This window comes from Physeter macrocephalus, chromosome 5 (assembly GCF_002837175.3).
Source record: "Physeter macrocephalus isolate SW-GA chromosome 5, ASM283717v5, whole genome shotgun sequence".
Classification (NCBI taxonomy): Eukaryota; Metazoa; Chordata; class Mammalia; order Artiodactyla; family Physeteridae; genus Physeter; species Physeter macrocephalus.
Genome location: NC_041218.1, coordinates 23,173,460 through 23,195,367, shown reverse-complemented (window position 1 = coordinate 23,195,367; position 21,908 = coordinate 23,173,460). Strand labels below are relative to the sequence as shown.

The window sequence follows — 21,908 nt, the reverse complement described above, 5'->3', positions numbered from 1 at the left end:
GTACAGTGTAGCCTGGAAATAACAATGTAAGTGACACATGATTATTTGAATCTGTAGGAGTTTAAAGGAGTAAGAGAATTATGGCAAGAACACTTGGGAAGTTTTTTCAGAGAAAGTGGATGTTGAGTTGGGCTTTGAAAGATGGATAATATTTGGATAAGAAGCAGAATTAAAGACCCAGAGACAGAAAAGAACTTGCTACATGCAAAAGTTAGTGAGGAGGATGGCCAGCTAAAGAGGGAGGATGGTGAGCAAAGCTGCCCAGTAGGACTCTGGGTTATGCGCTGGGAACTCAGGAGGGTGCTATTCACATAGTTCTCAGAGCTGGGCATGCACAGCTGTACCTGGTGGCCCTGCTGGAGAGTATTGGGAAAGTAGGGAATGATCAGAACAGTTGAAATGCAAGACTGAGAAGTTTGGACTTCATCCTATAAGAAGTGGGGAACTGTAGGAGTATTTTTGAGAAAAAAGATAAATGATAGTGAAGTAGCTGAACATACAGGCTTTGAAGCTATGTAAAAATTAGTTTGATTTTCTGCTATATTCCTATATACTAGCTATATAATTTGGGGAAGTTACTTAAGTCTGAATTTTCTTATCTGCAAAATGGGTATAATGGTAGTTTCTTTATAGAATTATGTGAGAATTAATTGAATAATATATGCAGTGCATGACACATAGCAAGTGTTCAGTAAATGGTTTTGTTTTGTTTTGTTTTGTTTTTTTGCGGTACGCGGGCCTCTCACTGTTGTGGCCCCTCCCGTTGCGGAGCACAGGCTCCGGACGCGCAGGCTCAGCGGCCGTGGCTCACTGGCCAAGCCGCTCCGCGGCATGTGGGATCATCCCGGACCGGGGCACGAACCCGTGTCCCCTGCATCGGCAGGCGGACTCTCAACCACTGCGCCACCAGCGAAGCCCAGTAAATGGTATTTGATTATAATTTATCAGTGTTTCAGAAATTTTAAATGGCAACAGTATAGAGGATGAATTGGCGGAGGAGAGATTGGTAGGCAGACCAGCTGATTTTGTTTTTAAGTGGTTTTTAACTTTAATTGTGAAATGAGTTAGTTGACAGCGACATATTGGTGTGAAGTGACAAAGGCTTTAGCTGTGGTTTTTGGAATAGAAGGTGGAAGTGGAAAACAAACAAACCTGTATTTCATCATATCTATGATACCATCAATTATAAGATGCACCATTATTTATGTAGCACAAAAAAAATGACAAACTCTGACACAATGCTTATTATCACTTATAATTTTTATTTTATGCTTATTGAAAGAGCTCTTTCAGGCTTACTTAGATACAGATTTTAATCATACTGCTTTTGTAAATACATAAAAAGGAAAATGTAAGTGAAATAAATTTCCTATTTCTAAATTTTTTTTTTAGCTATTCCTAAAACTTTTTCACACTCACAGTCCAATTCTTCTGGATTACTTCCTGTTTCAGAGTCATCATTGTATGTGTGGTTTCATGTAATATTGTCCTCTGTGCCGTCAAGAGCATGGGTTGTGCTTCATTTCTTTAAAAAGAGCTCTACTCTTGTCTCTGAGACTTTTTCTAAGCTGTGACAAGTTTGATGCTGGTGCTTTTTGGTCTTACCAGAAGGATCACTGGGGAAGTTATCAGACAACAGCCAAGACTCACATTCCTTTCTGAAATGGTGCTAAATGGTTTGTTGATTTAAAAAGCCAGGGGTTACAGTCATGCCTCCAGGGATAACATATGTTAGCCATGTTCACATATGTGCAGTCAGTGACTGCTCTGCCCTATAACACCTGGTCTACAGCAATTTTAACATGTATTCCAATTTCAGAGGAATGATAAATGTGACGGGGGAGGGTTCATCTCAGGATTGATAGATCAGGTAGAATTGAAGCCCTAGCTTTTTAATTCTGGGAAAGTTAGTTAACTTTACTAAGCAGACTTAGAAATATTGTGGTCACACCTGAAGTTGTAAATTACTCTGAGGGATGCTCTACCAGCTTCTTTTTTTTTTTAATCAAGATTTTTTTAAGGAATTATATAGCACGGATAAGTTTAACAAAATGCCTGGATCTGAATTCCTAGAATTCTGCTGACCCATACAAATGGCTGAAATTGTTTGAAACTAGCTAATAATGTAATAATAGTAATAATCTAATGATTTCTTGTCTTTGAATGCCAGGTGTTTCTGCACAATGAAATTTACTCTTATATCATTTTCATTCACTCCTACTATGGGAATACATACTAATATAATGATTTAACCTGATACATTAAAGTTCAAAGACCATAAACTAGGCTTACTCAGTTTTTCTGTGAGTTGGTAGTATAAAAACTCTACTTAGGATATAGAAACCTAGAAATCAGAAAATATGTATCCTTAAAGATGCCATGACAACACAGCTGTTTAGTTACAATAAATATATCAGCAGTAATTTTTGAAACTTTCTCTTTTATTGGAAACCAGGATAAAACTGAATCTCTAGAGATAATAATGATTCTACATGTTCGCACTATTTTTCTTTCATCACTTTTATTGTTGATCTATTTGGAAAACTCTGTAAAAGTTGTACATCGTAGCCAACAATAATTTTTACTTTTCCATATGCTTGAGGTTGAGTATGGGAATCTTTCTCTTTTAATCTTCATAGTGAGATATTTATAAGGAAGTGTGTGGTGATTGGAGTTCAGTCCACTTACCAGAAAACCCAGGACTCAAACATTGTCATAACTTCTGGGTAAAACTCATTTTCTCTTACCCTTTTTTTCTAAGATAATGGCCTGAGCCCTGAAAGCAAGTTAATTTTCTATCCCATCTTGTCACATTTCTATAATTCCATGGCTTCTTTGTTATCCCCAAAGGTATCCTCATCCCCCTTGTGTATTCTTGTAAGTGAATGAACCCATTATTGGTGGTGGTAGGATCCAGTGTCTGTCTGCTGTTTCTGCTCATGATAGAAGAATGTGTACATGTACAATGTGCTGCTGTTAAGTTCTGTTTTTTGAGAGACCTTTCACTGGCAGTGGAAGGAATGGAGTCAGAGTAACAGTATCTGCTTCAGACCTGGGCTTGTCAGAGTTACAGACACATCATGGGTTTGAAGTTCACCTCTGTCACCAGGGAGTACCAGAAAGGAAGAGGACTTGGCCTGCGGTGCTCTTTCTGGCCCTGGGCCTTACTAATAGTGACACCTATGACACCCAGCTTGGTTTTTTTCTCTGATGCCTTTCAGTGCAGCCTCTTGTACACTTGAATCTCCTATTTGTTTAGTAGTCTAGCTTTGCAGGAAAGTAACGGCATAGGGAAGTTTCAAATAGGTTTCTTAGAGTTTCAGAGACATAAGTCCTCAGTGATCTTGAAAATGATTTTGGTAATTAACTGCCACAGCTAGGTTTTATCAAATGGCCTGGGAAATGCAGAATAATGAATGCCATTCCTGTTAGATCTGGAACAGGTATTGGGGCCAGCATTTACGGAGAAAAGGTGATTTTAACTGAGGAGCGGTATTTCTATAAAACTTTTTTCCTCTGGCTTCTTTCTACAATTGTTACCTGTAATTCTATCGTCTTTTCATTTAATTCTGTACAATGTGATGTCTTTGGGGCCAGCGGGTATTTTTATCTGCTAGTTGTGGACATGTTTGTTCTTAGGGCTCTGCAATGGCTGAGGGAGGCCAGCCCCACCCACTCTCTGGTTGCTTGGCACCAACCCTCCCTGGTTGTTGGGCATCTTGTTTACTTCTGCCCCCAATTCCCTGCAGGTGCGTAAGTACAAGAGCATGATCCTGGAAGACCTGGAGTCTGCCCTGGCAGAGCACGCCCCTGCGCCACAGGAGGTTAACTCGGAGCTGCCGCCTCTCACCATCGATGGAATTCCAGTCTCTGTGGACAAAATGACTCAGGTAAGGGGCAGGGCGTGAGGTGGCACAGGTGTGGGCGGGCCTCAGATCACTTTTTTTAGCTTTGTCCTCAGTGATATACCACCAGAGTGAGACACAGGCTGGAGTCTGATAGTGAAACAGTAGCAGCCTTGGAAGAGAAAATGTAGTGCCAGGAGAATGCTCCAGCCGAGGGCGTGGATATGGTCTTCTACTTCTGTTGGCAGTTTTTTCCTTTCAGTTGGGCCCTTGGGTTAGATAAAGAAACTTTTAGCTGGAGTTGGTTTGGACAGGAGACTGTCAGGACTTTGATGAATCACAATCAGGGGGGCAAGTAAACGTTCAGTCTCTTTTGGGCTGAGCTGCTCCTCTTTCCATATAAATTCTGAATACCACCACACTATTGCCGAGGAAGGCTCACTTCTCCAGGGAATAAGAATGGAAAACTCAGAAGGACACCCTCCTGAGTCATTGCTTTCCTCTTCTCCCTTTGAGAGGGTAAGTCAAAATGTACTTAGCCTGATAAATCAACATACCTCAGGGATTTTGCTGAGACTGTCCCTTATAAGTTTTTTTAGCTTTAAAAGTGATAGCTTAATCAAGATCAAATGCCTTTTTTATAACATCTTTCTATATTATTTCTTTATTAATACTTCTAGCTTTAAATCCAGTTGTGAGTTTTCTTTCCTTATCTTATTCATACTTCCAGCAGCATTTAACATAGTTGATTACTCCTTCCTTCTAAAAATACTTTCTTCTCTTGGTTTCTGTACCCCACCCTCTCCTGAATATCCTCCTACCTCACCGGGTGCTCCCTCTCAGCTCTTGTGCTGGCTCCTCTTCCTCTTCTCACCTGATCAATATTGGCAAGTCCCAGGGCTCTATCTGTAGTTTTTCTCCAAGTAATCTCATCCTGTCCTGTGGGCTTTATATCCCATCCGTATGCTGTCTGTACCCCCGGCTTATACCACTGTTAGATCTCCAGTACCTAACATGCCTGAAACAGAACCTTTGACTGCCCCCACTCTCCACTCCAAATGTGTTCCTCCCCTAGTATTCCTCATATCAGCTGATGGCACCATGGTCCATCTGGTTGCTCAAGTCCCAGCATAGGAGTAATCCTTGGTTTTGCCCTCACTCCCCCACAAACCTCATCTAATTCATTAGCAAGTCATGTCATTTCATGTCTGAAATGTATTCTGAATCTGACCATTCTTCTCAGTTCCCATCACCACCCTTGCCCAAGCCTTTAGCATCTCATGCATGGACTGTTTACATTGATCAGTTCTATTGATCTCCTTTCTGCTGCAGTCCACGCTCTACAGAGCCAGCAGAGAATTTTTTAAAAACTTAAATCAGGTAATATCACCTTCTTGTTTAAGCCCTTTAATGGCTTTCCACTATTCCTAGAATCAAATAAGACTCTGCCATGGCCTCTGAGACCCTATATTAACCTGGCCTCTTCCAACCTCATTTCTCATTCTCCCCCTCAGTCACTGTGCTCTGGCCACACTCACCCTCTTTCTTCTTGTCAAACACTCCAAGCTCTTTCTTTTACTTTTGCTGTTTCCTCTGCCTGAAACATTGTTTTCCCAAATCATTGCACGATTGACCTTAGCTTATTCAAAGTCTAACTCAGATATCACCTCCTGAGACAAGCCTTTCTTGATTATCCCATCTAATGAAGCTTTCTCCTCACCACCAAGTTACAGCCTAATACATCCCCTATTTTATTGTCTTTGTAACACTTACCACTACCTGAAATTATCTTATTTGTTAACATTTATACTTCTGTTTGGTCTGTCTCTTTAACTAGAATTGAGAGCAAGGGCTTAGTTCTGTTCTTCACTGCTGTCCAGTACAGCTGCCTGGCACCAGATAATATCTGTATTCTAAATGCAGTTGGCCCTCCATATCCGTGGGTTCTGCATCTGTGGATTCAACTAGCCTCGGATTAAAAATATTGGGGGAAAAATATTGCAGAAAGTTCCACAAAGCAAAACTTGAATTTGCAACGCTGCACCTATTTACATAGCATGTACATTGTATTAGGTATTTTGGTAATATAGAGATGGTGTCAAGTATATGGGAGGATGTGTGCAGGTTACGTGCAAATACCTTGCCATTTTATGTAAGGGACTTGAGCATCCTCGGATTTTGGTATCTATGGTGGGGTCCTGGAACCAATCCCCCGCAGATACCTAGGGGCGACTGTAGTACTCAGTCAATATCTGTTCAGCAAATGACCTAAGAGGCAGAGCAGAAATGAATCCAGGGTAGTGGGTAACTGGATCACAAGTCTCCTGAGTGCGTGTTCACTCAGTGCAGACATTGATGCTGCAGCTCAGGAGATGGCACTTTATTTTTATCTAAGTCTGAACTAACAACTTGGTTTGAAGTAATGCAGTATTTTATAAATATAATGCTGAATTGTAATCTTTTGATTGTTGGATTCACAGATCTTTCTGTGGACACTTGAAGTATCTCTGGATAATGGTTCCAAAGGAAAGCATTATCCAAACTTTTTTCCTGTCATTTCATACCTGCTGTTATTCTATCCCTAGGACCATTCTGACTGGTTAAAGAAAACGTAAAGTGAATCTTATCTGATTAATGTACAGAATTTACTCTGTGTCTCAGATATAAAGTACATCTAAAGCTAACTAAGCTTCTGATTAAGAAGCTTACTTAATCAGAAGTAAGGAATTATCATTAAGGAGAAGGAGTGCACTATGTTTAGGTAAACTCCTCTCCTGCGATGGGCATGTTTTGCTTCTTTGTCACATTTGGTGTGTTAGGTTGAAATAATCTGAGGTTTTTATTATATTAAATCATTGGCTACTGATAATTAGGAAAATTTGGGGACGGTCACAGAAGTCAGAGCAAACAGTTTAATTATCACATTGGAGGTAAAACATTTAAAACTATTGTTTTCCATTTTTATGAAATATGCACTCAGTAGAGCTTGGTGCAGTGGTACATCCAAAGGAAGCTGGTACTAAGTCATGAGTCGGTCTCAGAGGTACTTTGTTGGAAGCATGCATCTTCTTTATGGTTGTACATTCCCCCCTTACCCGTCTCACCACAGATGACGAGTAAAAAATAACGCATAACAAATAAAACAAACATGGTGAGGAGGAGTGAGCAGGGTGATGAAGAACCCATCTTGCAGCTGAACGGGAATTTCTGAGGTGTCGGATCCTGCGGTTCCTCCCCCCACAACCCTTTTTTTTAAAAATTGTGTTTTATTTTGTTTTCCTCAAATATTTGCTTTCTTCTTAATGTTAGCCAAACACCTTTTTTTTTTTTTAACTTATTGCTCCTAAAGCCTTTCACTATTAATGGTAGTAAAAGCAGGGTTCTATTTCAAACCAAACCTAGATAGGCAAGGTTATGGGAATATAAAGCGTCATCAATGGAATATACATTGGTACAATTTTTCCAGAGGGCAGGTTGGCAAAATTTTAAATGTGCATGTCATGCCTTCCAAGTAAGCAAAGATGTATGCTCATGGCATTGTTTACAATAGGAAAATCTGAGAACAGTGTGATTGAATAAATTACAATAGTGGTGTTTAGAATTTACATGGAAAGAAGAGCAGTTTAGCCCAAAAAACAGACTAGAAGTGACTGTGCAGTGAAATATTAGACACTAAAAATGATGATTTGCTCTCTATTGCAGTAGAATAATACTGTGGTGTATTAAATTAAAAACTAGTTATAAAATAGCATTTCTTATGTACTCTAATTTGAGGGGTTTAGGGCTTTATTTTTGTTTTCTTCTACTTGGGGCGGGGACGGCTAGATTTTCCCCCCCAGGGAATACAAGATTGAGTTAATTGATCTCATTTGTTTAAAACATGCACACAAAACTTGCCTGTTTGTGAGTGTGTGTGAAACTTTAGATGGATATACACCAGTATATTAACAGTGATTATATATGTGTGGTAGCATTATGGGTGATTTTCAGTGTCTTTGTCTAATAAGCATGAATTTCTTTTATAACCATAGAAACCCCAAATTGAATTTTGTAAAGTGTAAGTTTGATGATGTTTCTGCTTTGTTTTGTCCAATTGATTTTTTTTTTTTTTTTTTTTTTTTTTTGCGGTACACGGGCCTCTCTCACTGCTGTGGCCTCTCCCGTTGCGGAGCACAGGCTCCGGACGCGCAGGCTCAGCGGCCATGGCTCACGGGCCCAGCCGCTCCGCGGCATGTGTGATCCTCCCGGACCGGGGCACGAACCCGTGTCCCCTGCATCGGCAGGCGGACTCTCAACCATTGCGCCACCAGGGAAGCCCTGTCCAATGATTTTTTAATGTTCCAGTGAAGATGTCAACTCTTTCTCTCTCTCTCTCTCTCTCTCTCTCTCTCTCTCTCTCTCTCTCTGTCTCTCATTTTTTTCTTCTGTAGCTACTGTGTATTGGAAGGCACAACACTAAGTTCTTTACAGGAGTATCTCATTTAACCCTTGCTCTCCAGTGAGAGAGAGAGAGAGAGAGAGAGAGAGAGTAATTTCTATTATAGTCAAGGAAGAAGAGCTCAGATATGGTCTGTAGCCATAAAGGACAATGTAAGTTTAAGTGGACACCAATTCTAGAGTTGAAACCATATGGATAATTCATGACTTCCTTGAAGTGATAAAATTCCAGAATTATAAAAGTGCACTGGAATAGAGATGGACTTTGGGTTAACCAGACAGCTCTATTAATCATCTTATCTGCACTGAATGCTATGGAGATGACTAATGTTTATATTGATGACCCTAATTTACAAGGATAATTCCATATACAATCCTAAGATGAGTTCTGAATCATCCAAAGAGAGTAAATTATATTCAATATTGTTCTTAAGTTATGTGTCCCGTTATTTTAATTCTTTACAAATTAGGAAGTTAGCTGGAAGATCTAGTCTTTAAATCCCTGTTCTACTACATGGTAGCCTTGGTTCTCAGTTTCATCTTATGAAAGTGAGAATAATACCTGCGCTCCTACATTATGGAGTTGGAGGAAGAAAAAATGAGATGTTATATTGGAAAGTACTTTGAAAACTAAGGAATCACACAAAGGTACTATTACTAATTATTAATACTAGTTATATACGTTACCTATATTAACTTTTGAATAATCTGAGCATACCATTTCTCACCCATTTTTCACTTAGAGAAAGTTAATGAACCTAGATTTATTTATTTATTTATTTTTTGCTCAGCAGTGAAGTGGACAGTACAGGTCATAATGTATTAAAAAACTGAGGCATAAAGAGAGGAAGAACCTGTGAAGCACGCTAGTGACAAACAAATAGAACTTAGGGTGGAGTCCATATTGGCAGTGCTTTCTTCTGCCTCTCTGTCTCCTCCTGCCCCCCATTACTCTCTCTCCCTCTTTTTTTCAATAAAACTATACTGCCATCATCGCTCAGACTGAGTATCTCTGGTAATCTACACTGGACAGTTACTGTTGTAAAAGAATTTCTTGACTTGCTCCAGCAACTATCAAAATTATCTTCTGCAACAGGTTGAAGTTACATATAACTTAGTATCTTAAATTCTATGTGAGCTGAATGTCCTGATTCTTTCAGGAAGCGGCTCTGTAGTTGTGGTTTTTGTTGTGTTTTGCTTGTTGGTTTTTGGTTTTGGTAAAAGTATAATTCTATACGAGTAAATAAAATGTTTACCTGAACAGCTTCTGTTTTTACTATTATAAATATATCTTGATTCTAAGAAAGTCTTTTTTGGTGTATGTGGTAAAAAACACATGGCTCTGTAGTATTTTTAGTGAAAAAATGAAAACTTGAATTTCTAGGCACCTTTAAGAAGAATAGTGGCTAGTGGCTAGAACTTATCCCATTTCTGTCTGCCTCTTTGTGTAAGAATTGAAGGAGGTTGAGAAAAGCCTTAGAAGAAGAAATCATTAATATGGTATAGATTCTGCAATCCCATTTACAATGAAATAATGAAGTCATCTTTTTCAGAGATTTTGAAAGCCAGGTCAGCAAAATTTTCTTGGATACTTCAGATCAGAGACCAGAGGATGGGCTAAATTGTGCTTCTCAAACTTCAGTATGCATAGGAATCACCTGAGAGTCTTGTTTGTTTAAATGCAGATTGGGAATCAGTAGGACTGGAATGGGACCTGAGATTCTGCTTTCTAACTTCTAGGTGATGCCAATGCTGCTGACTCACAGACTACACTTTTTTGTTTTTTTTTTTAAACATCTCTCTTGGAGTATAATTGCTTTACAATGGTGTGTTAGTTTCTGCTTTATAACAAAGTGAATCAGGTATACGTATACATATATCCCCATATCCCCTCCCTCTTGCGTCTCCCTCCCACCCTCCATATCCCAGCCCTCAAGGTGTTCACAAAGCACCGAGCTGATCTCCCTGTGCTATGTGGCTGCTTCCCACTAGCTATCTATTTTACATTTGGTAGTGTATATACGTCCATGCCACTCTCTCACTTCGTCCCAGCTTACCCTTCCCCCTCCCTGTGTCCTCAAGTCCATTCTCTACGACAGACTACATTTTGAGTTTAAGGACTTGTATTGTTTCTTGTAGAGTCTTTAAGCAATAATTATGATTTTGCTTAGTGGAAAATCAGTTATGTTCTTTACCACATTTGAGTCCTATGGGAGTCTCTTGTTCTTGGAAGGTTGTTAATCTTTTTGGACTTTGTGTTAGAAGAAATCCAGGCAAAGAATATAATTATAGAAAAAATATCTCTGGAAAGACCAGTCCGGTATTACTGGTTAAAATCCACTCCTTTTCCCCCTCTCCCTTTCCTCTCCTCCCTTGAACTTATTGCCCTCCTCTTACTCTCACTGGGGCAATCTTTGTTGCTTTAATACTCCCTTGGAGTGATGATGCAACAGGATAGTAATTCTTCACAAGTTTTCAGGGGAAACCTTCAGAAGCACTCAACACAGCGACTGTTTCTTTGAAAGAAATTATTCACAGGGATTGACATGTTTTACTTAGAAAATATTCATCAGTTATCAGTTTAGGTTTTTTGAGTACTGTTTTGTTTTGAAAAAGCATAGATCTGGCCTCTTCTACCTAAAGAGTAGACAATTATGCTAAGTGAAATATACCAAACACAAGGGACAAATATTTTGTGATTCCACTTACATGAGGCATCTAGAATGAGCAAATTCATAAAGACAGAGTAGAATAGATGTTACCAGGGGTTGGGGGAAGTAGAAATGGGGAATTATTGTTTAATAGGTACAGAGTTTTTGTTTGATGATGAATTAGTTCTGGAAATAGTGGTGATGGTTGTACAACATTGTGAATGTACTTAGTGCCACTGAATTGTACATTGTAAAATGGTAAATTTCATGTTAAGTATATTTTACTACAATTTAAAAAATTTTTTTTAAAGAAGAAGGGCTGGATAAAAAGTATTTAAGGGCTTCCCTGGTGGCGCAGCAGTTGCGCGTCCGCCTGCTGATGCAGGGGATCAATGGGACAGGATAGTCCATTACAGGTTCAAAGACTTGTCTGATTTCCGGTTTGTTTGAAAAATCTCACCTAACCTACCATTTACCCTGCAAAACCTTGTTCTCCTACTTTTGAAAAATTATTCCAATACAGTGATATAATAGCCTTTCTCAAATCACAGGTGAGAGAATTTCTTAAATAAAATAACATCCTGGGGCTTCCCTGGTGGCGCAGCGGTTGCGCGTCCGCCTGCCGATGCAGGGGAACCGGGTTCGCGCCCCGGTCTGGGAGGATCCCACATGCCGCGGAGCGGCTGGGCCCGTGAGCCATGGCCGCTGAGCCTGCGCGTCCGGAGCCTGTCCTCCGCAACGGGAGAGGCCACAGCAGAGGGAGGCCCGCATACCACAAAAAAAAAAAAAAAAAAAAAAAGTATTTAAATTAGTTCAGTGGTCCTTAAACTGGCTGCACAGTAGAACCACCTGGGGAACTTAAAATCCTAGTGCCCAGGCCACACTCCAGACCAATTAAGTCAGAATCTTTGGGGATGAGATATAGGCTTCTGCAGTGTTTAAACTCCCCAGACAATTCCAGTGTGCAGCCAACTTTGAGAACCACTGTTGTAGATCACAGTTCCCAACTGTTTCTCCTACTGTTGTGTCAGAATCTGTGTGCAGAGTAGGCTTTTCTTACTGTCTGAAATGATCAAAAAGTGTTTATTTATATGATGCCATTCCACATTTTGTAAATGTTAGGTAAGCAGGATGAGATTAAGGGAATATAATAGAACACAGCATATTCTGAGAGTAAAATAATTAAGGGGTGTATTCAGGAATACCAAGAGAAGGGAGCACGCATATAAATTCCATATTCAGGACAGAACTAGATTAGGGAAAAATAGTTGCATATTATATGAAAGAATATCTAGAACAGATTAATATTTCTTTCAAATTAATAAGAAAAAGATAATTAGAAAAATAAGCAAAGCATTATGAACAGTTGTGAAAAGGAAAAATAATCAGTAAACATATAAAAAGAGTCTCAGCCTCACTAGTAATGAAAATTAAATCATTTCCCTAACATCCGATGAGCCAAAATAAGAAAGCCAGGTAATTAAAAAATGTGAAGGCGACCCCTGGGGCTGCACGTGAACCCCCAGGCGCCCTGTGGCCTCGAGGCAGCCGGCAGGCAGGGGTCAGGACCTGCCCCAGCCTAGAGGCTGTGGACAATATACAGGTGACAGAGCTATGCTCTCATTTCCTTTTGGAAGCAAAATGAAGGAAAAACATGAAAACAAGTTAAAGATTTAAAGCTTTTTTTTTTTTTTTTAACGTGTGAAGGGAGGTTTTGAAATAATGGGTATTGTTCTGTACCATTGGTGGGAATAGGATTGACAAAGTCTTTTAGGAGGACAGTTAGGCAGTATCTATTCAAATGTTAAAATGCATATACACTTTAACCAGCAATTCCACTTTTCTGCTAGAGAAATACTCACAGGTGTGTTCAAAGAAGCATGTACAAGCACTGTAAACAACCTAAATGTTTATCAATAGAATGGTTAAATAAAATGGAAAAATCTATACTGTGGATACTAAGCAACTGTTTCTTTAAAGTGAGATTATTCTAGTTGTACTACTGTGAGAAGATCTCTATGGCAAAATGTTGAGTAGAAAAAGTGAGTTATACTAAAATAGGTGAATACGTGTGTTTTCTTTCATCACATAAAACTGCCTCTCCAGCATGTATTTATGTAAATGCATGGTATTTGGCCTGTAAGAAAGGATGTTCATCAAATTGATGCCTCTGGACAGGTGACTAGATTGGGGAATGGTAGATCAAAAAGAGAGCTTTGACTTTACCTGTGTTATTTAAATTTTTATACAAAAGAGTACAACTAGGATAAGGTAGCAGAAACTGACTAATCTGAGACTCCTTCAAAGAGAAGGTAGAATTTTAAGAGCATTTTGATTAATGGGAGGGAGACAGTGTAATGGGTAGATGGGGTGTGGAGATAGAGAAGCAGAAGTGTTGACTTGAGAGAAGAGTGTCTTCATTGGCTGTCCCTTGAATTCTCTAATTTTATCTTTCCTTCCAAACTTGTTCTTTCCATGTTTCTATGGGAATGTGTTTTATGGGAAAATGCGATTAAGAGAAACCAGTGTTTCTGCTAGCGCTACTAGGGAACATGGGGATATAGGATTGGTGTTTCTAGTAAGGAAAGCCACTTTCATTATCTCTATGAACAGAGGTCAGTGGTACAAATAATACCCAAAAATGAGCAAAAAAATCATTTTGCTTTTATTTTCTAATGCCCTTTAAATATCCATTTGAGTATGATTGGGACTGTCAACCTGGAAGTTCATAATTTTAAATTACAGTAATGAAGCCACAGTCTGAAAATTCTTCACTTTTCCTTCCCTGCTACATTGCTGTTTTCCTGTAGGGTATAGAAAACATCACCTTTCAATGTGGTTTGATCTTAGCTACCTTCTCTTTAAATCTGTTACATATTCTCTGATCTCTTTAGTAGATATGGAGTTGGCAAACATTTTGGTTTGAAAGGCCTTTTCTTGGTTACTGAACCTAAATGGACATCTGGAGCCTCAAAATTCCTCATCTCGGGTACATGCAGAGCAAAGAGAGAGGAAATGGGAGGAGAAGGGTACTTGGGAATATGTAAGAATAATGCATTGTTGGACAGCAAAGTAACAAAATTTACAAGTGGAAAATTTCTAGCCTAGTAAGAAATGTTGTTTCATTTTGGCCAGATTAAAACTTTCAGAGTTTTAGAAAATCTTTTTTTTAGACCATCTGTGGTTTCCACATAATCTTTACTATTGATTGCCACTGGCATGAATTTAATATATTTTTTCTTTGCTGAGTGTGCCCTGGAAGGAGTGCTATTTTCTACTCTCTGCTGGTTTGAGGTGGTCTTACTGACCACGCCGGGCACTTGAAGCCCATCTAGAGCCCTAAATTAGAATGAGAGGCCGGGAAAGCTTGTTGCAGCCCAATTAAAGGATAGCCGGAGAGGATAGGCTTTACCTTTGCTGATCCTGTTGATTGTCTCCCCTGCGGATTAAAGACAAACCTTCCTTAACAAGCTCATTGAGTAGCTTGGGTTTCCAAAACTCTCCAGGACCAGTAATTAATCCAACTGGTAATGAGAGCACAGTGCTGAATTCTGGAAAGGAATCATTTAACTCTTTCTGTACCAGACAGCTCATTTCCCCTTATTAATATCCCTTTATTAGCACTAGTTATTTGGGGCAGTATGAAAATAGTCTGGTGGAAAATTGCTTCTTTCAGTGAAGTCACATTATCTCTGCACTTAAAAGCAAAGATTGTCCTTCATCTCTAAACTGTACAAGCTTGAAACTTTTGTAGTAGAAAGTGCTTTTTGCCTCTTGTTTGATATAGGGGCAAATTCTGTACAGTTGATAGTTAGTACTTTAAAAAGCGAAGATCTGACTCTGAATTGGAACTTATTAATTTCACTCTGGGCCCATTTTTTAACTTAATGAGGTTTTTGCCTGTGGAAGTAACCTTTCCTTGGTGCAGCTTCCGTTTCTCCTGCCTCTCATATTAGCCTCTACTGTCTTCTTCCTGGGGCTTTGAAACATTTCCCATCCAGAAATTCTAGCACATAAAACATCTTTTAAAAAGTTTCATTTTTTGTTAATTTAGAGATATTTGGCCTTCTTATTTCATTATCTCCTCACTCTGCTGGGCATGGATATAAAGAACTCTCCTTTTGGAGACTGTTAATGGGATTAAAAGAAAGGGGAAGACTTACAAAAGTCTGTGGTATGAGTTTATTTTGTTCATGCATCTGAGAAAGCTATTATTTCTTTGTATGAAGAAATATAAATATTGTGTGTGAGGACTAAGCCTTTTCCTTCTCTATGTAACTGAGGCTAGAAAAAGACACTCCCAGGAAGCCAGGATAAAGGGAAAAATGACTTTGAGATGCACTTTCTTAAAATAACTGAAGAAGTGACCTCATGAGCCAGCTGATAGCCTGGGTTTGCAAATGGATACATTTCTATTAACCTGCTGCTTGATGCCACAGAGCCAAATATATAACGGAGTATATAATACCATATCCTGCAGGCAGGAGACTGTCTGGGAGATGGGGGGTTACTTAGAAAGAGAGGTGAAATGGCAGGCTTGGGACAAGAAATAACAATGTAAGTACTGTCAGTAAGAACTATCTTTATTAGGTAAACATTACTGATTTGGTTTCATGCTTCCCTATTATGTACTAATTTCTGTCATCTTCTGGTAAAATAGTCTTTAAATGAGAACACTTGATATTTAAATAGGCTCTTTAATACAAGTTTTGCTGTACTCGTTATCTCATTAATACTTAAGTATTCCCATTTCTGTTTTTTTCTTTCTCTATTTTACGGCTATAAGCCCATGTCCTTGGGTGTGACTCATGCTAAAATTGTCCTCTCCTTTTGGTCTTAAGAGACAGTTATGAGTGTGTCCTTAGATGAAGAATGCTGCTTATCTCTGGTGTACTATAGACCACCAGGTTCAAAGGAAAGCAGTAGGTCTGAGGAGGAAGATTATAACTTGATAAACTGCTTCTCTTGCCAAAAATCATTGTCAGCAATTGAGAATATTCACAAAGTAGGCTCCCCTTCTCCCCCAGTATACACACACAGCATGGTTACCATGCCAGGAGATAAAGAAAGGTAGTTGTCTCTGTGGTTTAACATCTGTCTGGTCTGGATTTGATTTGTAAAATAAATTTGAATGAAATTCATTAAGATCAGCACATGCTTCATTACATATATCTATATGTCAGACTCATAGACATTGGGCTATCTTACTAGAAACTTTTTAGAAGAGTTTTAGGGTTATTTTCCCTCTTTATTAAGTAAAGCCCATTTATTTTCATATATTTTGTGACCAATCATGTTACCAAATTCTCATTGTTTATAGTAGTTTTTTCATTTTATTCTCTGGGGATTTCCAGATACACAGTCATACCATTTACAAATAGTGGTGATTTTATCTGTTCCTCACCTCTTATTTCTCTCATCTAATTGTTCTGATTACTACCTCCAGAACAACATGTTGAAGACATGTTGACTTTGACATCATAAATGCATGGAGGTTCTACAAGGGAAATAAGCTATAGCATCAGTAGTACTTTAGGGGGCGGAAATCAAACATGGGGGCAGATATTCTTGATCTTATAGAAACAAGTGTATGAAATACAGCTTAAGATGTACTTTACCAACATATGTATAATTCTCCATCACCCATGGAGCAATAGTAACCTATGAGAAACAGTCGGTTCTCACAGCCACATTTTGGGACTCTCCACAACCCTCCAGGAAGGCTCTCTGTTTTATAATCTTAGAATTTGCTGGGAATAAAACACAGACCTACTAGAGCATGGACTTGAGGATATGGGGAGGGGGAAGGGTAAGCTGTGACGAAGTGAGAGAGTGGCATGGACATATATACACTACCAAACGTAGGGTGGATAGCTAGTGGGAAGCAGCCGCATGGCACAGGGAGATCAGCTAGGTGGTTTGTGACCACCTAGAGGGGTGGGATAGGGAGGGTGGGAGGGAGGAAGATGCAAGAGGGAGGGGATATGGGAACATATATATATGTATAACTGATTCACTTTGTTGTAAAGCAGAAACTAACACACCATTGTAAAGCAATCATACTCCAATAAAGATGTTAAAAAACAAAACAAAACACAGAATTTGTTGGGAGGCACAAACACATCCCAGACGTCTTTCATGACTACTGATGACCACACTCTTGTTTTCCAGGCCCAGCTTCGGGCATTTATTCCAGAGATGCTGAAGTACTCCACAGGTCGGGGAAAACCAGGCTGGGGTAAAGAAAGCTGCAAGCCCATCTGGTGGCCTGAAGATATCCCATGGGCAAACGTTCGGAGCGATGTCCGCACAGAAGAGCAAAAGCAGAGGGTGAGGGTTTCTCTGGCTTGAGTTTCCTATTGCTTTTCCATTCTGAATCAACCACGTCACTTTTTGTTATTCTACTTCTTATGCTCTAAAGTCTAAAAACATTTGTGTAATAGTCAAACCTATCCCCCAAAAGAGGTTTGATATTCTCTGATTTATAGCCTTTCCCATTCATCACTCCATCACTGTAAAGACTTGGGATGAGTCTGTGAATTTACACTTCTCTCTACATCGTTGCCTTTTGGAGCAGTTTTAATTTTATAAGGTGCTTGGAAAAACTAATGAAACTTGAAGTAAAAGGTATTAATCACTTTGAAGACTTAAAATGTCCTTATTTCTGGTTAGCAAGCATCACTGTTGAAAATATAAAGAGATGTGAAGTTAGTGAAGTCCGCTGATAATGAAACTTAACTTTAAAAAAGAAAGACTAAACCAGGTGTCCTCCCTTATTGGTTCTGCATATTCATTTTTTTCAGTTAGCTTTAAAAATCTACTGAGGATCTTAAATAAAGGGACTTCCCTGGTGGTCCAGTGGTTAAGACTCCACACTCCCAATGAAGGGGGCCCGGGTTTGATCCCTGGTCAGGGAACTAGGTCCCTCATGCTGCAACTAAGAGCCCACATGCCACAACTGAAGATCCCACATGCTGCAACGAAGATCCCGCGTGCCGCAACAGCAGACTCGGCACAGCCAAATAAATAAATAAATATTTTTAAAAATCTTAAATAATATTCTTGACGAAAGGGTAACCTTCTTCTGTGAGAAGTTTAACAGTTGGCCTCAGGAAAACCCAAAAGTTAAACCAGACTTTGATCAGGAAGGAAACCAGTGTGAAATTGTTGGTACTTGATGCTGAATTTCTTTATGTCCAAATCGGTCTGTGGGAAATAATCCTGAGAGAGTTACTCCATACAAGTTTGGTTTGGTTTGATAAATAAGCAGCTGCTTATTCCACAGTAGAACTGAATAACCGACATTCTTTGTGACTTAATGTGCTTTTCTGGTCTTTTGATGACAGGTTTCATGGACCCAGGCACTACGGACCATAGTTAAAAACTGTTATAAACAGCATGGGCGGGAGGACCTTTTGTATGCTTTTGAAGATCAGCAAACACAAACACAGGCCACAACCACACACAGTATAGCCCATCTTGTACCATCACAGACCGTAGTCCAGACCTTTAGTAACCCTGATGGCACTGTCTCGCTTATCCAGGTGAGTAAACCTTCTGGTTACCAGATTGTGATTTCTGAGGCAGATCAGTGGGCACCTCACCTCAGAGTGGAGAAAGTTGTCTTTTTTTTTTTTTTTAACTTATTTAATTAATTTATTTATTTTTGGCTGCGTTGGGTCTTCATTGCTGTGTGCTGGCTTTCTCTAGTTGCAGCGAGTGGGGGCTACTCTTCGTTGTGGTGCGTGGGCTTCTCTTGTTGCAGAGCATGGGCTCTAGGCGCGCGGGCTTCAGTAGTTGTGGCTTGTGGGCTCTAGAGGGCAGGCTCAGTAGTTGTGGCGCATGGGCTTAGTTGCTCCGCGGCATATGGGATCTTCCCAGACCAGGGCTCAAACCCGTGTCCCTTGCGTTGGCAGGCGGATTCTTAACCACTGCGCCACCAGGGAGGCCCGAGAAAGTTGTCTTTATAGAAATTCTTGTATGAATTTTATACAGCTCCCCAAGATCTTCCTACCTGAACTCGATTTTTTGAATAATATTTTAAATTGTTTGCATTTTGCTAAATACAAAGCTGTAGATAGCATTTCTAGACATTTCCAAATCAAAGCACTGTAAAAATGGCTTCTTTTTTTACCATTTCCCTCTCTCAGTGGCCAGGAAATATTCCTTCTGAATTACCACTTCTGAGGTGAAACACAATTTGTTGGTAGATAGAGGGAGCGTCTAAAATCCAGATTGAGGTGAGAGTAGAAAGTTGGTTGACTGACACTGGGCACCAATGATGAAACATGATGGCTTCTCATAGTGGCTTATATGGTTGAAGTAAAACTCTGAAACTCATGTTAGTGTCTGAGATGTGATTTTAGTAATTCATTTCATATTACAGGGCATATTAATCATTACCTCTGCTGAATTTGGGATTATATGAATCTTAACTTCTGAGTAAAGGAGAGGTTGAAGGATCCATCCACTGACACATCACGTTCCATGTTTTTTCTTTAGGTTGGTACAGGGGCAACAGTAGCCACATTGGCTGATGCTTCAGAATTGCCAACCACAGTCACTGTTGCCCAAGTGAATTATTCTGCTGTGGCTGATGGAGAGGTAAGAAAGGATTCTGTCTGTTTCCACTTAAATACTTAAATGTATAGGTGAGGGAGAGGGAGGGTCCAGAAGATGAAGAGACTGTAAGTAGCCTACACGTCTGTAGCATTGTTTCATTTAAACCGTTTAAGACATCACACCATGTCAGTTTTGCGAAGTAGCTTACTCTGTGTATGTATGTTAATTATAACAATCGAAATTTATGGATCCTTATGAACTTACAATTGCATATTTGTAACATAGGATTTAGTACTTTTATGCTGTGAATCCCAAAGAATTTAATCTTTGGACTTTATGAAAAAATTAGATCATTAAAACTAAAGCTGAAAAAAAAAACTAAAGCTGACTAAAACATTCTTTGAAGGGATATATATATATTTGTAAATCAGTAGACATGATTTATTGCATTTTAAATGAGCCTTTGAAAAGACTTCACAAGAAAATCCTTCCCTGGGAATTCCCTGGAGGCCCAGTGGTTAGGACTCGGCCACAGCGCTTTCACTGCTATGGCCTGAGTTCAATCCCTGGTCAGGGAACTAAAATCCCACAGGCTGCATGGCACGGCCAGAAAAAAAAAAAAAAAAAAACAGGAAAATCCTTCCCTATCAAAACTGAGATAATTATGGGATGTTAACTTGAAGGTAGCTAACCTTTATTGACACTTGGTAAATAAACTAAGCATTCCTCGACCCTAGGAAGTATAGGTTCTGTTATCATCTTTGCTTTATACATGATGAAACTGAAAGGTTAGGTGACTTGCCCAAAGGCACAGCGTAAGTGTTGAAGCTGGGTAACGCATTTAGAAAAAAATGTTGTCTAAGCTCTGAGCCATCAGTGAAGTTCAGGAAAGGGTTCGTGAAGTCACTGTGGACTTTTCACCTAAAGGTTATACTTCTGAAATTTGAAAAATAGCCAACAAATGTCAAAGAGCAATATGAGAAATAAAGCTAAAAATATTATCTCACCCCTGTTCAAAACCATGGAATATTTCCACTCAGAACACCACAAAGTCACTATCATTTGTGCATCTCAGGAAAGGGAGAGAACTGATACAGGGTCATGGCTAGCAAGGTGAAGAGAAATACAGCAGGCTCCTGTCAGCCAGCATGTGTTGAGCCCCCCGCTGTGCTGCAGTTGAGGTGTTAGATGTATAGAGTTGATTTACACAGGAACCCTATTCTCAGGGAGAGAGAAGCGTCTACATAAATGAACTGTGGTTCCTGCTGTCAGAGAGGCTGTAAAGTGGTCTGTAGCTTCAGGAGAGAGTGTTTCCAGTGAGGGAGCCTGGGAGGGTTTGGGGCAGGAGCTACCCTTTGCTTTTCCAGTATAGAAAGGTAGAAGTCAACAGATTTACTTTTAAAAGTATATAAACATCATGAAAGAGAATGGATTAGCTGAGGGGAAAATTCGTCAGTCCCCAAACACTAAATCTAGAGGACAGACACTCCTTGAAGTGTGAAAGAGGTAGCAAAGACAGTGGTGGGTACATTTATGGGATTTGTTACTTTTTGACTTAGTCAAAGTTATTTACGGTATCTCCCTACTGAATGTTTCCTGGGTACTCTTTTAAAGAAAGTAACTTTGAGCTGCTTAAGCACTTCTCTAGAGACTAATTCTTTGAAACCCATTTTACAGAATAACTTCACACAACCAATGTATCCAAAAGTTCATGGAGAATATGAAGGATACAAAAATCTTAGTCACATATCTATGGCTTTTCCAGCACAGTGACTTCGTTTTAAAGTCATCTGTGTGGAAGTGTGTGAATGACATATACAAATAACCTGTTGGTTAATACCCAGATTCAGTCAGATTAAAAAAATTCTAACCCTTCCCACACTTAAAATGAAACAAAAATGTGAAGAAAAGAAGCATAGGTTATCTCAAAAAGTGGCAAAATGTTTTAGATTCTATAGTTTGCTTCTATGTGCCTTCTGATTAGATGTTGACATGGTTGTCAGCATCTTAGTTTTGAGCCATGAGGACTGTGATTAGTCAGAATATCTCACTGACTTGGGACAGATAAGACCATATCAAGCCAACAAAGCATTGCATCAGGTGACTCAGTAGAAACATCCTACTGCCTGTATGTAGCATTGTTTCTCCAAGGAACAGAAAGTTCTTTACAAAAATAAACAATACCTATACTTCTGGAAGTTTTAAGGTTATTTTGTTATCCTAGCCTTGCCAGTGAGAGCTCTTACATTAGATCATACTGCATTTAACATCCAGTTAGTTGCAATTGGTTACATTTATAAGAAGGACCTTCTGTGGGCCTGTCTCTTCTGGTAATAAAATGGTCTCCCAACTCTGAGTACTCTGTGTGCTGAGAATATCGAATAATCTAAGTAGTTACAAAGAAACCAAAAGA

At 39.4% G+C, this 21,908-nt stretch overlaps 1 protein-coding gene across 12 annotated transcripts in view; it reads left to right on the top strand.

Moving 5' to 3' along the window:
- NRF1 (nuclear respiratory factor 1) overlaps positions 1-21,908 on the top strand; it is a 129,436-nt gene that overhangs the window by 69,218 nt on the left and 38,310 nt on the right. For all 12 annotated transcript variants that reach the window (XR_003679732.1, XR_003679733.1, XR_003679731.1 and 9 more), the window contains exons 5-8: positions 3,750-3,890; positions 17,105-17,263; positions 18,280-18,477; positions 19,436-19,537. Coding sequence is in view for 8 of the 12 variants with exons in the window: in XM_024129223.3 (XP_023984991.1) it covers positions 3,750-3,890; positions 17,105-17,263; positions 18,280-18,477; positions 19,436-19,537 (600 nt within the window). In the remaining 4 variants the exon portion in view is untranslated. The remainder of the gene's footprint in view (positions 1-3,749; positions 3,891-17,104; positions 17,264-18,279; positions 18,478-19,435; positions 19,538-21,908) is intronic.